We start from the raw sequence: 17,322 nt of genomic DNA, 5'->3' as shown, positions 1-17,322 counted from the left end.
TCTTGCCTTTAACTTACTCGAAACTTACTTGCTAGGTACGTCCAAAGGTGAATCACACTAGTTAATTATACAAGAGTGGCAAGCTAGGGGGCAACATTTATGTTTCTAATCGAAAGGTCTCTCTCTTAGTTTTTTTTCCCAGTTTGTTTATGTTCCATGTAGTTTTACTTCTCAATCTGTGCCATTCATGACCACTAAACATTGCTTAATTTTTGTGAATTCATGCACCTTATCTAATCTAAATACTCAAAATTAGGAGATACTACAATCATGTTGCTGAAACAAATCTAAAAACAATTAAAGGAAGGAAACAAATTGGCACCCGAGATGACAAATTTTCTCAAAATATACAAATGATTCGTCAGGGTATAAATTTTTCAACGTGAAGCACAAACAAACCATAACTAGTTACGAAAGTTTAACCTGCCTCCAAACTACTAATCATATATTGTTTATGAATTTATATTTGTTGAGTTTTGTCCAAAATTCTAACTATATTTTCTTCTTCCAAACCCAGGGTTTTTGTCTCCTCCAACAATCCCACATCGCTCAAGCACAAGATGTGAAAGTTGTTTATATATCGTTATCCATCAACATGGTTTGCCAAGTTCACTAGAATCTTAAAAAACAAACCACTCAACTCTCCTGGGCTTGGCTCTTTTTAATTTTACTTTTTCACCTTCCTTTTAGGGAAATTCTGTTTTTACTATAAACATTTTAGTTAATTTTACGGTCTGTATATAAATACTACAAATCTTCTGAATCCGTTATTTTGTCAAGCTCGAATTCTTCTTCCCGTAAATTTGATGAGTTTAAAATATCAAATTATCAATTGTCGAAGAAGGATGATAATTCTAAATTTTTTTATTTTTCTTTAAAAATATACTTTTTTTTAGATGTCCAGATGATTCAACGGGTGGTAAACTGGGCACGAAAATGAAAGGGGAAACAAAACCATTCATTGGAACATTATATAAACAAAACAATGTAGACATTCAAGCTGCTAAAACATACGGTCACAAAATATGAACAGCCATGGGATATGTGCACCCCCCACCCCCGGGGGCCGGAAAGATATCGACATATTGCAGATACAGCCCGAGGCGAAAAAAAAAAAATCAAAAAACGAAATGAAACTTGTACAACAACGTCACAGCTCTGACAGAATGGCTGGGATGTAATGGGACAACTCGGCCGTCAGAGATTGAAATCCATTCACAAGTTGAGTGTGGAACTCCTGATCTTCCTCACCGATCAATCTGAAGTGCACACGGATTGCACGCTTGCATACGGCCATAAATTCGAGGAGTGCAGCAATCAGTTGCTGCAGTTCCTGGGACCGCAATCTTGTTGCAGGCTCGCCTGATAGGAATGCAGTGCACACGCTCAGTACCCCACTGTTGACCTGCAAAGGGAAAGTAGGGAAATCCGATCAGCAAACGAAGTTGAGTTATGGAGTCAGCAGCTGATACATTATTGGGTTTAGAAAAATGTAGTTTGAGAACAAAATTCCACCTGGACGGCAACACTGCCTTGAAGAATTCTTTGTAGGCTCTGGAGACGTGGAAGTTGATCCCCTTCAGAACTGCGAGGCTCTTCAAGTTCATTTCGTAAAGCAGCTGTCCGAGTTTCAATCATTCCAATGGCATTTTCTACTGGGGAGAACTCAAGCGATTCGGATTTGGTAACTAATAGCCTATTCACAAGAGCTGGGAATGAACCTTCAGTTTGAAGAACGGTCCGCCTCTTCCACTGGTCCTCCAACCCACCCTGAGTCTTTCCATTCTTCGTAAATGGGGTATCAAACAAGAAACGATCAAAGACTCGTGCACGAACACTTCCAGTTGAAAGCGAAAAGATTCTCTCCCGTCTACTTCCCAAATCCTCGTCTTCCATGACCGGATCAACAGCTGTTATCTGCAGGTAGCAGACTCCAGGCTGCAATTCATCCGCCTTCACATGCCTAGAATCTGGAATAATGTGTAAGGTGTGATTGCCATCCATCCTAGATTCGTATACGTGACTAAGTTTCTCCATTATGTCACCTAGCCTTACATCGCGGGGCTCCCTGTATACATATTCCTTTCTATCCAACTTTCCAAATCTGTTACCGTAAAAGCCCACCCTATAGTATGTTGCATCAGTGAATGGAATTGGACTTGACTCCTGCTCAAGGATTGATTCATAGATATTGGTAAGCATTGTGTGACATTTACTCAGTTGTCCATACGCCCGCCGGCTTTTATAAACTGGAATCACAAGTTCCAGTATGCTTGCACAGAAATGAAAGAGTTCAGCTTGAGAAAACAACTTATTTGCGAGTTGTAGGTACTTCACAGCAGAGTCAACGGTAAGTTTTGATGCACCATATCCCTCTACCTCAGCTGCAGTTGTCTCAGAGCTGATCTCAATGCTGACCATTGGACAAATTTTACGTAAAGCAGTTATGTGATCTTTGCTCCAAACACCATCATTTCTAGCAACAAGGGCCTATACAAGATTAAAACAGACCATTAGCTAATAGTAAAATAGTGAGCACCTTCACACTTAAAAACAGAGAACAGATTTTGAGAACAGAAAAATGTTTCATGCGGAGGTTGCATTGCGAAAAACCGTAGCACTTACCTGCATTACAATACCGGCCACAGCAACAGCACACTGAGCAGCTTCAGCCCAAGACTGCATTTCCTGATGTGCATCACATAAATGCAGTAACCACATTATGTGAAGGTCTGGGACAGGGGCAAATGCCATAGCAAGTCTATAGAAGCTTTCGGCAGCTGCATATCTATCCATAGTTATCAAAGAGCCCTGCAAAACAAATTGTAGCCGGTATTACAACGTAAATCCAACAGCGTCTCCTCATCTCAACATTTGTCAGAAGAACAAGAAAAACTTAGGGCAATCCAATTTCAGGAAATAATATATTGTTTCTGTTCACAAGAAAATGAAAAAAGCATGGTGGGACAAAGTTATGATTAAAACATAGGAGTACATGGCAATCAGTCGTAAATTTTCCTTAATTTATGAATAGGATGGGGCATGAGAAACCACATGAAGCTTCACTACATTAGTTTTAAACTCAAACAGAAAGCCAAAGATAGTGTTACTTCTTTTATCATTGTCAAACTGCTTCTATTTTTAGGCACAGAAATCAGTGGCTTGCTAACAATTACCTTCTGACAGCCGTAAAGGAATTTCCATTGTCTATAGTGAAAAGTATTACTTTCGAAAATATGAGAAGTTCAATGCCTACGAAAAAAAAAGAACCTAGTAAAGAGCCGAAGCACCTGGTAACACAAGATACAGATGTATATTCCCTAACAAACAAAGTTGATGTAGGCATTGTCAAACTGACCAGGAGTGCATGTTCCAAGCTGGCATCAAGAGCAAGAAGAAGACTGTCAGCGAGAAATTTCACTTCTGACCAGGACCATCTATTTTCTGTCATTTTTTCTGGAATTTCTAACAGAGCACCGTCAGGAACTCCACACTCTCTCAATAGACTCAGGCTCTTAGCTTCATCTGCCACTTCCTCAAGTGACTTTCGAAGACGCCGTGCTTCACCACTCTCTTCTAGTGTTCCATCAGCCTTCATCTGAGTCACTTGTACTTCAGACATCAACTCAGACAATGTGATGATCAGCATGACCCTCAACCTTGCTGTTTGCATAAAGTAATAGAAAGAACTCTGCAACAAGAACAAAAAAACAAATGGGAATTATTTTTTAGATTGAAAATTAACAGGAGCATACAATGCCAATGTGTCAGGGAAGCCTACCCTCATAAGCATTTGGAGCCCAATAACAGCCCTTTTTTTGATATTATCATTTCGGAAAACCGCAAGTCGAAGAAGATGAAAAGTTACTTGCTTTAAAAAGCGGTCATTTTCCCTAGCCATCAAAGTTACACCATGAAGATTAAAGACACCGTTGAAGACAGGAAGCAATGATCTCCAGAAAGACAAAGGTTGATTTCGAGAGAAGAAGCTCATAAATATGGCTGTGACGCAGTCAAATTTTCCATAGTCAGTGGCGATGCTGTGGGATGCTGCCATTATGGAGAACTTCTCAGTTATTTCCAAAACCTGAAGACTGACAGAAGCACTCAAGTTTTCTTCCCAGAGCTCCTGGAAAGGTGAAAGCTATTAGCTACCTCAAAAAAGCAAAGAGATGACGGACAAGTTCAAAGGCAAGATAGATTTTTATTGCACGATGTAAATGAGGCTCGTGCTGCAATCAAACAACACACAATGCTTACACAAAACTTACCAATTTTTGTCTCAATATTGGATGCAAAGATTCTCTTAACGCTTGAGAAGAAGCTCCAATTCTAGAAGATTGTGCCTGAGCTAGTGCTTCTCTCAAGGAATACGGCTGGCTAGGGGAGCTTAACTGAGAATTTACTCTCTGCCACGAATAACCATTTTCTGGAGTACCCTGAGGCTGCATTAAAGAGATTCAAAACTCTTGAGGAACGTCTGAAAATGTTGGTTTCGTTGTTATAAAATTGAATGCTTCCAAGATGAGACATGAAACTACTAATGGAAGCAAAACTATATTCATTGTGTACTATTGACTCTTGTAAGCTGCCTCGTAAGGACCAGAAAAGTTAACTCACTCTGACTTCTTGTCTAGATGCTTCAGACAGATAGTTGTTGATCGCAGGGGAAAGTCTATCAGAATACTTAGGGGAAGCAGGGGCATCGCCACCAACAGGACTGCGAGAACTAGATCCCATAAGCGTGCTATCAGCAGGTTTTCTGTGCTGTAAAACACATTTAATACAATTAGTGTTACCAGGAGCATTTATACAAAATAAAAAATTGGAATATACAGTTTTTTTTTTCTATATAATTCCTTTCACTGTGGAAGAAACGCAAAGTGAACAAATTCAAGAATCTATGATCATGAAATGAGATATGTGCAGAGGACAAAAAAGAATAAGCCTCAGAACAAAAACTAATATGAGCTAAATCCTTATCTCTTTCTTACGCATGGAAGCAATACAATAAAAGAAAAGGTGTTTGCCTGCCCAGGGGAAGACCTTAATTTTGAACTAATATGAGAGTATCCATTCTTGGCCATGCTGGCTGTAATGGTTAAACAGTTATTTTCAACATGGGGATTCTCCTCCGGGAATAGAGAGAGTTAGCAGAAGGGAAGGGCCTCATAGCTCCTTATTATGGGCGATTCAGGGAAACCCCCACCATTTTTTGTCAAAATCTGACTACGTAAGGGATCACACTTTATTTTTTTTGGAATGGCAAGAGCTTTTCCTTGTGTTGATCCTATTTCAATGGGAACTCCGAAAGAACTGAACAAGTATGTCAAGAACGACAAAATGAACACCCTGAAAAATATGAATAGAAGGTAAAAAATCATCAACTAAGGAACCAAATATCCTAAACAAGAAATTAATAAAAGGCAACCTCAAATAGAACAAGGCATTCCTCCATGAGTTTGAAAAACAATCTAGTTCTGGCAATGCTCAGCTGCCACGCCTTGACAAGTGATGAATCATCAAGGTTCCGTACAATTTGCAAAATTGCGACCAAAACTTCACGCTTTTCAACAGCATTGAGGTTGTAAAATACAGGCATTTCATCAAGAATCTGCACAGATCACAACACTAGTAATGATTTCTTAATTTGTGACCACGAATACATACGCAAATCATTCTATATTTTCCATAGCATAAACTTTGATAATATCAAATAGTTGAGCACTGCCCTTATTAACCTACAGTGGAATATTACACACTGAAGTTGAATCAAAGGACGATGCTGATGGAAGTATCAACTATTGTTATTTAAAAGAAGATATTTTGACACGATATTAGTAAACATTAATTGGAAAATGGATCTAAATTATAAACTTCAACAGATAGTATATCAATGTTAGCTACATGACACATATGATAAACTTTATACTTCTACTATAGTGTAAAAAGCATCTTTACTTATGGAATACTCAATTCTTTATAACCAAGAATTCCGTGCAAAACCATCGCTGACCCCAGTTAATTTATGTATTGGCAACCCCCAAAACCAGAAATGCCCCAATAAATTGGCACTACCCCCTAGGTTCAATTTCACTCTTTATGGCAATATCAAAACCAAAAATAGTAGATTCCCGTTAGCAGGGATAAACAATAGAGGGAGGGAAATGTAACAGAAAAGAACTATACATTGCACAAGGAAAATAAAACTATGCACCTGTCCGATAAGTGGAAAATAGAGCTGGGCTATATATAGTTTATCTTCTGGCTTTTGGTATCGTGCATCAAACTCATGTTTGCACAAAAGGACTACTAAAATTCTAGCTGCCTACACACATCAAAATGAAAAAGTTAGAACAGAATCATAACATATTTTGCACATTTATCAGCTACATCATGATTTTCAATACTTAGAAAATTTACATATATCATATCAATGTCTTGTTTGAGGAGGGATGAGTATAGAAATGTATCCACCAGCATAAGCATAAAAGAAATGTATATCTACTGCAAGCCTCTTGTTTCGTATTAAATAACAAAGAAACAACAATAAATAAGTAAATAAAGACTATTGACTACAAACTTACCTTTGCCCGCAGAGACAAATCGTCATGATCCCATGTAAGAAATAGCTCTTGTATTAAAACAGACGAAAGGTAATTCCTATGACACAAATATTCACTTCATCAAGACACGCTAAACAACACTCAAAAGCTTCTTATATAAGTAACCAAAGTCTTGAACATTTATAGAGGATGACACTGAATTTTATTCAGAAATATCTGCATTCAAATACATATAAAAGAGATAAAATAAATCTTTCTTTTCTTATTAGAAATAAACTTCCAAGGAGAGGGATCAGGATAATGAAGGGAACAAACCCACCCCATCCCCATGTGGAATGAGTACAGTGTATAGTTTGTAAAGATGGGAACAATACAAAAGCTTTTGAAGTAATTAAACAAATACGAATTTTTAATCCAATGAATTCACCAATCGGTAAATCTTTCGGTAGGGGTGGGTAAATTATGATAGAGGGCACACTTTTCTTTTTCAATAGTTCATCAGTGGTTTCCACTGTTAACAGTAAGAGGGTGAGAAAACAAAAAAGAAAATTAAAGGATAAGTTACCTGTCAGAAGGGTCTCTCCCAGGCATTTCCACAAAAAGGTCGTGATCGCATATAATTTGTAGAAATGTGAGCTTGCAATCATGAAGAACCAATTGACAAACCCCGGAAAACTTGTCCAGGTACAAAGACACCTACAGCACATTAAAGAGACCCATAAACTGATCAGACACTACATATTAGCAACCAGGAAGGTTAAATAAATTTTAAACCTAATCCTTAGGTTGGCTCTTTCAATCTCATTTTAAACCCCTGAAAACTTGTCCAGGTACAAGGACACCTGTATACATGATTCATATAGAGCAGTATATACATGATTCATATAGAGCAGTATTTGTTAACTCCAAAATTTCATTATGTTATTTCGTTGTACATATATTCTCTCTAGACTCGCCATTGCTCTAGTAGCACTAATGGAAACCACAAAACAAATATATCTACATTCTACACACAATGAAAGGACAGAGAAGGATTTGATTGAAAACTTGAACAAAACTTATTTACTAAGGCTTCCTGCAATATATGCCCCTTTGAGATGACACCCTATCTCAGCCCTAAGTTCTGAATAATGAAAGTTAAGCAGAAGGCATACCAATTCAAAAACTTGGCGAGGTTCAATGATGGACAAGAGGTCATAACAAAAGAAAGCCAAACTGCTGTTTAAACGCTTTGCTAAGCTTAATCCCTTCTTACAACGTTCATGCACTTCTGTTAGTAGGCAATCATATAACTGCATTATACATCTGAATACACCTTCTTTCAACTGCATAGGCGGAATATCTTCACCTGCAATACAAAAAATAAATAAATAAATAAATTATTACCAAAGGAACCTGAAGAAGATTCAAGAAAAGATGAATTTCTCTGGAAATAGATGTCAAAATAACATGGTAATGTCAAACCCAGGTACAAATTAAATCGCTTCAAAAGCATCTGTTAGAGATAAAAACTATATTCAGGAGATTCAAGAAAATTCCAGAAATGCTAACTGCTAAAAACTACATTCAGAGTTAAAAACTAAATCTGCCAGAACAATATGCAAATGGCATGAAGTTGAAACTGTACAGAAAATCCAATAAGCTAGGATAAGAAAACCATTGTATGAAACTGTTCTATAAATGAAAACAAAATTTCCAAAATATACCATTCTATTTGAATGATTGCTGAATCATTGAATGTAAGTGTGTCTAACCTAGACTTTAACAAACTTAAAGCTCTAAGAACATGCAACATTGATTGTGTGAACATTTGTGTCAGAGAGAGAATTCAACTTTAAGCATGATTACTAGTGTCTATGAATTTTCACTAAAACTTATAAATTCTGGGTCCACCAACTACACCATCTGCCTGCTTCAATATATCCTCCTCTCCAATAGTTTACCAGCCATCTATTCACATGATATTGCTAATATGTACAACGGTTGCTACACAGAAATCTAACTGTTGAAAATTTATTTTCTACATGTAATTACTGGTATTTTTTGTCTGGTCACTAGAAAGCTGTGTATCAGGAGAGAATGGCTGCTGTTTGTTGGGAACACTCCCAAAGATATAGTTAAAATAGCAATCAGAGAATATGTAAGGAGTAAATTCCCTCAAAGTGAAACATACCTAAAGGAAGATTATGATAGAAAAGACGCATCTTCTCTAACGCCATTGACTTGACAATTAGCTCAAGGAAAAACCAAGCCATTGCCAAAACATCATCATACACAGGTCCAACACGATATCCTTTAGCCTGCACAATGAATTCATAAAGTTAAGCAGTTGAGTTGTTGGCAAATAATAATGATGAGAATCCTGAACCATATCTTGCAGTCACCACAGAATTTAAGGTGAAAACATTAATAATCGGCACAAGCACAGTTCACCAAAAGCAGAATTCTCAACCAAATTGATGGGAAACCTTCAAAACCCAATGTGGTGATCAAGAAAACCACAAACTAATACAATTGGCATATGAAAATCACCAGTAGGACAGGCGTACCTTACTACGAGCCAAACTTCCCCAAACAGTTGACAAGCCAGGATAAACCGGTGGTTGGCGACCCCCAAAATCATCAAAAGCGTAATCTACGTAGTTAACTAGGAAATGGTTTCTTTCAGCATCGTCAACTGACTCTTGCTGCACCCTATAGAATTCATTTCAGAGATGTCAAACTAAAATTCAAAAGGCCATTAGAAATTAATGCAATAAATAACTAAGTGGAAGAGCAACGGCTGGTCCAGAGCACAAATTTTACACCAAAGGGCCAACGTCTACATGTACAGCACAGGACTTACATGTCTAAATTTTAAGCATGTCATGGTTGTGCTCTGTGATATTATCCTAAACCCAAAACACGCCCATGAACTTTCAGTTTCCCAATAGAAAAAGCCAATATCATTCCCTAATTCAATGTATTCTGTATTATTTTAGCCATATTTATTTTCTTTCTTTTTACAGCCAACAAAACAACAACAAAAAAATAAACAATGCTAAACAGAGCACCTTACAACACCATAATCACAGGACAGCCTGTTAATATATTGCACAACAATGGTTGGAAACATGTTACAAAGAAAACACATCCATACTAAATCAACCATAGCCAAATGGATTTTACCAGAAGCAAAAAGATAAAAAAATAAAAAATAAAATAATGAAGAATTTTCCATAAAGTATAGCTTTCACCACACAATCTTGCAAACTTTATGCATGCCTAAGAAATGCAATTATGTAATATCATGATAACAAAGTTGGTTATTGAAGACACAAACAAGAAGAGTTCTAAAAATAATGTTAATTCTTTTATTAATAATTTCACTTCTGAACTGTGATAAATAACAATTTTGAAATACATAAAATCATTAATCAAAACTGAACAACACACCGGGTGACAATATTGACCATGGCTCTGAAAGCTGCAACCTGAAAGCAGCAGTAGAATCAGAAAATCAGATAGCAGTACACAGTGCAGAAACCAGTCAGTAGAAGGATGATTATCAGATAATCTAGAAAAGTTACCAAAGGAATAACGAACGTCAATTCAAGAAAATGAGGACAATGAATGAAGCCACAGGAACAAATAACTATAGAAATCAGTACTACCTGGAGGGTTTCTCCACCATTTCCTATTAGATGCAGAAGCATATTCAAAATTGGATGTAGAAACTGAAGCAAAGCAATGGAATCAACATTCTTCAAACTGTTAATAGCCTGCATGCAAATTCATTACACTTGAATCACTTCTTCACATAGAGCCGGTTAACCACAGAGCCTAGGCGGAAAAAATACATACAAAAAAGCAAAAAACTACACTAACTATTGCACGCCCAACACCTCAGATGATACCAACCAATGTTACCATCAGTATATTGAGAGTTTTTTTATTTATCTACAAATGTGTATATTGTGAATCTAAAGGGAAAAATCAGTACCATGTATTGCCCAATTTCTATGATAACTGAAATAATGGAATCTTGACTACCACAAAATAAAAGAAAACAAGACAAATGGGTTTGAAATAAACAATTAAAAGGAAGAATACCTCCAAAAGCTCAGAACCCCAAGGTGCACTTGTTCGAAGAGTGTGCCTATCGTATTCAAGAAAAAAATCTCTTATCCGCTCATTGATAGGATACAGCGACGAACAAAGTCTTAAGCGCAATCGAAAGATATTCTTTCCATCTTCCAAATAATCCAACCTCTCCTGGTCACGGGGAAGGGGAGTGGAATTGTCAGTTTAAGAAGACAAAGTGGACACATAAATACTTATAAGCTTCCTACCAACTACAAGATTAGAAAGCTGCTCATGAATAGGAGACAAGAAAAAATGGTTTTAATATGCAGGATAACAGTACAGCATGCAGGGTAATGGCAAAAACATCAACGAATGAGCATGCGAAATAAGCAAGAAATGAAATTTTAATATACTTGTCCAGAAAAATCTGAGATTTCCACTGTTAGGTATATCCCTTCTAACCCAAAATTGAGGTTAATACACAGAAGAATAGAAATAAAATTGAAAATGAATAAAACCCAAAAAACTCAACATTTTATGTATTTTCACTAGTAGAGAGTAAACAAGTTATAAACTCATTATGAAACAAAAACATACTCTGCCCATATCCTGGAGATAATGTGGAACCAGCTCTCTCATAATTGGCAAAGAAATTTCAGACCTACACCTGAATAGGAAAACAACCATTATTGCTCCCATCAATTATGAGTATCATTAAAAGTCAAAACTCTCCATGAAAACATAAAACAAATAGCAAGATGGTAATAAAACTAAAGAACAATTTTAAATTTGCAGTTAATTGAAGTAACAAACAGGAATGGTGAAAACATAATATTGTTTAATTGCGAAAAATTGTTCAGATAATCAATTATTAGAGTATTGAAACCCAGCAGAATTGATACAAGTTATACAGTTGCTATGAAAAAAGCATTTTTAACTACCATAGAAGCAGGCCTTTGTAACTATGGTATAAACTCTCGAACTATTTAAACTATTAAATTGGATGAAAGATTAGTTTCAAAGGAATAACCAAACATGTATTAAGCGAGCAACCACATGACCAAAAATTGTGTTGAGTTTCATTCAGTTCAAGAACAAAAGAGGAAGAAAAATCGGGTTGAAGGCATATTGCATACTGAGCATGAGTAGATAACGGAAGTGCCGCGTATCCAATTACTACCTGAAAAGTGAATGGACAGAGTTCACTTTAATGAAGTGAATACAATAAAACTGATCAACAGGGCAAAACCAGCTAGTCCTTTAGTTTAGAGAAATAAAGCAATTAAAATGAACTTACAGGTTTTGGAGCTTCCAATTTTGTTTGAAGATCTACATGAAAAAAAGTAAATAAAAGATGATGTGTCGGTGTCCAGGTAGCAGGTAGGGAGAGTTTGATTTCATCATGGTAGCAGGCCACCCTAGCACCAACAGTCACTTGTGTGTGAACCCACTTCTGGAGTGATGCACCTGGTTCCCTTGGATACATTGCCTGGTCAAATCAATTGTATAAACCAAACACGTAAGAGAAAATTCAGAACAGTGAACAGCTTACATCAGAATAATCAAGGCATATTTACCTCCAGAGGCTGTCTACGAATATCATTATCATCCTCCCGAAGCTCAACCCTTATGAACAAATTCCTCTTCCGACTCAAACTAACAGTCATAGGATATACATAAAGCCAATGAAAAAGCTGCAAGAAAGGCTGATTTCTTGTCGTCGTACGGAAGTCAAAAGCTTGAAACTGGAAGTTAATCAAAACAAAACACTTAGTTTATCAGACATGTAAAAGTAAAAAACATGGTCAAAACTGATAAAACTATCTTTTGGAATAGATGGTTCTGAACACATTCTTCCATATGCTGCATGCATATCAAAAGGATCTAAGAAATAAAAGAATGACTGATACGAACCAACTAGTTGTGTCACAAATAATATTATACAAATGTTATTATACAAATGTTAATATATATAATTATATATATACAATATATATGGAAAAACTAGAACAGCAATACAGATCAACTGACTCAAAAATTACAGTCACAGTGAACTAGCAATACAACCATAAAATACAAAAATCAAACACAACTAAACAACCCACCCCTAACAAATTACACACATAAACAGAAACCAGAAAAACTAAGAAACAGCAGCCTCTCAGCTGACAAAGAAAGGGCCTGCTGTAGGGGTGTCATTTTTTAAAACCATTTGTGCAGAAAAATAATGACTCACAGTAACAATTGAAGTTCAAGACAGAAAGCATTATGATGCGTTATACTTACATCGTCAACACTGGGAATTGAATTTCCATGAGCATTTGATCCATTTCCAGATCTTTCTTTGGTGTCGGAAGAATTCCACTTAGAGCTGCTACCCTGAGGACCATCCAAACCATTACTTGGGAGCTTCCCAAATGTGGAATCGGTAATGCGGTCATCAATAGAATCATTAGTCACACTACCACTTTCTGATATATTTTCCATGTCATCATGGTCATTCTGGTGCTTCTCGATTTCCAGCCTCATAACACCTTTCACAGGTTTATGAATCTTACGTTTGGGATCCTTAAATTGTCAGCAAAAACAAACCATCAGAATTTGAACAACAGGCATCTAATGAAAGCTCCAAAAGTCAGAAACCGTCTGTATGTACCACATAATTTGGGGGGAATAGGAAATACAGACAAGAAAAATTCATACAAACAAAGTAATAAAGACCATGGAGGTATTAAATATTCATACAAGAGGATTTCTGCATACCTGAAGTGAGTCCTCAGTATAGCATTCTTTAACTTTATTTAAGTTCGATATTTCGACAACAACAGAGCTTCGACTTGGATATCCTAGCTTCCCATCTAATGTGACCTTTGCACTAGGCTCAAACACACCATCATGAGAACTTGTACCAGATATACTATGAGCAAGAGGACTGCTTGGGGAAGCAGACCCACCAGAAGCTGCACCAATGCTGTTATCAAATAATGAAACAATAGCCCAGGCGAAGGACTCTCTGTAAGGCATTATTTGAGACCACACCTGCAGTTTTTGCTTTTCTTTCTCAGTCAAGTGTACCTGTTCAGATAGAGTGAACAAAGGTTTTATACAAAACAGAAAATTGAGAAATTTGTACATTTATTTTGTCATGCCAATATGCCATTCAGTTTTTTAAGAATCAAGTAACATATATATGGACATACTGGTTCTTTGCGCGAATAAACTGAAGGTGTAACCCCGCCTTCTTCTGTGGCATGCTTCTCTAACTGGATTAGCAGACAAACTGATGATGATGGAGCATCTAAATAGAAGATTCCGCGAGGTTCAAAAGAAATCTTCAGCAAAAAAAAGACGGAGGCAACAGTAAATTTATTAGTCATGATATATTCCAAAAATTAACTCCTAAAAGTAATAAGTAAAGAAAATGCAATAGATTGACAGGGAAAAAATGTAAAATTGATCTTTTAGCTTACATCCTGCTTTTCAGTTGGTGCATGTCGAAAATAAAAGTCCTCTGACAATTTTTCTCTTCTCTCCCTATTGTATAAGCACATTGTACCATAAAATGGCTCTACATGAGAGATGGAGGGAGGAGAGGGCAAAGAGAGAGAGAGCACAAAGTCAGAAATCTTGAAACATCTCAACGTTACAAAAGCAGTAGTACAAAGTGAGCACCAATGATACAGCACCAGTACAAAGAGCATATCACTCACCAGCTAATCCCGCTTGAAATGACAGGGAAAGAACCTTTGCTGAGATCTTCAATCCACTAAGACAGCCCAAATGAATGGAGAAAAAGACAATTAATAAGCACAGGGACAAAGAACCAGAGAAGCAGAAACAAACTTCTAGTCAACAAAAAGATTGTAGAACTGCCATACTGAGATATTGGAGTTTCTGGAATCCTTTGTCCGAATATCATTGACCTTTCATTTTCCCAATCAAATGCTGGTTCATATGCAGGAAGGGGAGATTGACCAAAATGCTGCATGTACAGTACCATGTTTAAGAGAATTAGCACTAGAAAGGGGCAGGTGGGTCATTGACTCATTGATTAGAAAAAGTAAGGTACCGAATAAAGTTAAACTTATGTTGAATGTATAAACCTATCTTTGAACCAGTACAACCTTTGGATCATTGGACTGTACTGAATCCGATACAGTAGCTTCTGAGAATTGTCGTCCCGAGGTACTGGGGACGTCATCATCAGTAGTATCTTCCACCTTGGTTTGCCTTGCACTTGCAAGATGCATTTCTGCAAATGGATTCAAGATATTTCAAGAACTCTACTGCAATTTAACTTGTTATTCTCAAATATTAGCATCTAACAGGCAGCCAATCAAATAAACAGTTCTAATACTTGGATTACACCACTCTTTTGCAAGATTGACACCCACACAAGGCAGGATAAATTCAGAACAACATTACTCCCTAAATCTATCACTACCTTTAGATTTTTCACAAACTATATATCCTATGCCAAAAAACCAAATTACAAGAATTCTGTAGTTTTCTCTTAATATTGCCCTTAGAACCAGGTAGATAAAATAAGAAATACAGGAGAAAGAATCAAACTTTTATCATTACTTAAGCACTCTAAGAAAATGGGTTTCAACCAGATAAAGGTAATGTACAAATTTAACCCAATTATATACTTTTGCAAAAAGGGTTTCAACCGTGCAACAAAAAAGGGAATGTGTTGCTTAATTAGGAAAGTTTCCAGAGATTTAATCTACAAACTTAAAAACCTTCTGATACATAAACCCAAATGCACCCCCATATCTGCATGCTCAAGTAAGCAAAAGACGACCGAAAGAAGGGGGTTGGTTCTATACCAGTTTCAATGTCAGTGTCAGGGCCCTCATAAATCTGGTTCTGGAATGAGGGCAGTCCAATACTCTCGTAGTGACCATACTTGTTGTCGTCCTTCACCCAGTCTGTTGTGTAGCACTGCACCAGCTCCTTCAGATGTGGCCACTGCTCCAAATTCTCCTCAAACTACATAAACCCAATTCACCAAATAACCAAAAAGTACCCACTTTTGAATTCTTACCCTCAAAAATCAAACTCATAGAAACATAACCCATATTACATTGCTTTGCCAGTGAACTAAATACTCAAAAAAATTAATAAAATTAATTGCATTTTCTAAATTATAGTTCTTGGACTCTTTCAACCCAAACAAACAAAAGGGTAGATAAAACAAAGACCGAGAGTGAGACACATTACCTTGTTCTGCCATTTGGTGGAGTACGGAGTGGAATCGCGGCGAGGCCGCAGGCTGAGCATGGCGGATCTATTGGGTCGGAAGCTCTGGAGTTCAAGAATAAGATGGCGAAGAAAATAGTGGGTTTCTCTCGAATTTCGAAATTTCTTTCCTTTTTCTCTTTCTTTATGTATTTTAATGGCGGACGCAGACAGCAGTAGTGGAGAAAACCGAAACGTAGTGGTGTATTTGGTAGATCTTAACTGCAACCAAAAGCTAAAGCAAACAAATTCAAAGAAATAATGAGTGAGTTTTGAAAGAAAAGAGTGGAAGAATGAGAGAGAAAGGAGAGAGAGAGAGAGAGCGAGCCTGAAGGGAGCAAAGATTAGGCGTGGAGCACCCAAGTCAAGACGAGTCCAACCAGAGAACTATGCCAAGCAGGTTTTGGCTTTTTATGGCACCCCAATGCTTCCGGTCTGGCCCCTACTATTGTGTATTTAGTTTTTAACTTTTTGATTATTAATGTTTAGTGATATTTCTTTTCTTTTCATTTGTATGTATAGTATTAAAAAGATGGTTCACAAGTGGTCTACTAAATATAGTTTGATTAGCATTTATCGTCTAGCAATGATGCTATTATAGTTATTGTAAGAAGAAAAGGCATAAGTACCGAGCATGAAAACAAAAAAAATATGTGCTAATCGTTAGTGGTAATAAGTTCCTCGTATCTATACTTTCATACAATCACTACCTTTACAATGAAAGACTAGATCCACTCTCGAGATCATTTCTTCTGACTATTACATGTCATTTATGCGTACATGGTTCAATTTGACCATTTTAGACCAATCAAGAGGAGACTGATTTTCACCCACCCAATGTCCTAAGTTAACCAACTAGATTTACCAACCGAAATGATTCATGTACATCTACTTATTTCATGTATGTTCAGTCAAATTTTTTTTTTCTATAACAAATTTAGCATCGTGAACGATCCTTATTGCTTCTTCCACGTAGTCCTTCACAATGGAGCCTAAAAGAAATTGCCTTCTTAGAACAAGTATAACTTCATATGATCTTATCATCCATACATGAAATGAAAAATGGATGTCTCAACTTCTTCTCTCGAACTATAGAAGTAGAGAGCACAAGTTGCACAAACATTTCCTTTGTTGTTGTTTCGCTTCTAAGAAAAGCAATTGGTATTTTGCTTACCACTTGATTTTTCTAATGTATGCTTTTCTTCTGGCTTTCCAACCTAATTGAACTTGAAACATAAGTTACAGCAGATAGTATACGTCTACACATGCATCTAGGGTTTTAGTGGCTACCTTTTTAATTCCTGCATATTCTATGAAGGAAGTGGTGGAGTTTCTGAACCTTTTGGAAGTGCTTATAACTTATAGGTGCTTTTGGCTTTTATTCTTGAGCTTTTTATAGTAATTGAAGACATGCTTCTTGTATCAGCAGAAGTATAAATATTTAGTC

At 36.7% G+C, this 17,322-nt stretch overlaps 1 protein-coding gene across 2 annotated transcripts; it reads right to left on the bottom strand.

Annotated features, from left to right (window-relative positions):
- Window positions 1-937: 937 nt before the first annotated feature.
- On the bottom strand, window positions 938-16,301 carry LOC103445874 (guanine nucleotide exchange factor SPIKE 1-like). Of its 2 annotated transcripts, XM_070805858.1 has the most exons (31): window positions 16,204-16,301; window positions 15,858-16,110; window positions 15,464-15,626; window positions 14,756-14,883; window positions 14,510-14,613; window positions 14,342-14,397; window positions 14,102-14,199; window positions 13,832-13,963; window positions 13,395-13,706; window positions 12,918-13,199; window positions 12,209-12,376; window positions 11,929-12,120; window positions 11,768-11,811; window positions 11,229-11,298; window positions 10,659-10,820; window positions 10,220-10,327; window positions 10,002-10,039; window positions 9,116-9,260; window positions 8,740-8,866; window positions 7,721-7,914; window positions 7,132-7,262; window positions 6,588-6,663; window positions 6,218-6,328; window positions 5,432-5,614; window positions 4,621-4,767; window positions 4,272-4,445; window positions 3,782-4,129; window positions 3,359-3,691; window positions 2,626-2,811; window positions 1,516-2,490; window positions 938-1,405 (listed from the first exon to the last, which is right to left on the bottom strand). In XM_070805858.1, the coding sequence occupies exons 2-31, from the start codon at window positions 15,915-15,917 to the stop codon at window positions 1,151-1,153; spliced, it is 5,502 nt and encodes a 1,833-aa protein (XP_070661959.1). In that variant the 5' UTR covers window positions 15,918-16,110; window positions 16,204-16,301; the 3' UTR covers window positions 938-1,150. The 2 variants fall into 2 exon arrangements, with proteins under 2 accessions (XP_070661959.1, XP_008383148.3); XM_008384926.4 differs by having other exon boundaries at window positions 15,858-16,261.
- Between the last annotated feature and the right edge of the window lie 1,021 nt (window positions 16,302-17,322).

This window comes from Malus domestica, chromosome 10 (assembly GCF_042453785.1).
Source record: "Malus domestica chromosome 10, GDT2T_hap1".
Taxonomy (NCBI): Eukaryota; Viridiplantae; Streptophyta; class Magnoliopsida; order Rosales; family Rosaceae; genus Malus; species Malus domestica.
The sequence above is the reverse complement of the archived record's forward strand: the minus strand, read 5'-3'. Positions and strand labels throughout refer to the sequence as shown.

Coding starts and splice junctions, on each gene's coding strand:
- LOC103445874 (XM_070805858.1), bottom strand. CDS start 15,917: ATGCTCAGCCTGCGGCCTCGCCGCGATTCCACTCCGTACTCCACCAAA. Junction 14,398..14,509: donor CCAGAAACTCCAATATCTCA/GTATGGCAGTTC, acceptor GGGCTGTCTTAG/TGGATTGAAGATCTCAGCAA. Junction 14,200..14,341: donor ATTTCAAGCGGGATTAGCTG/GTGAGTGATATG, acceptor TCTCTCATGTAG/AGCCATTTTATGGTACAATG.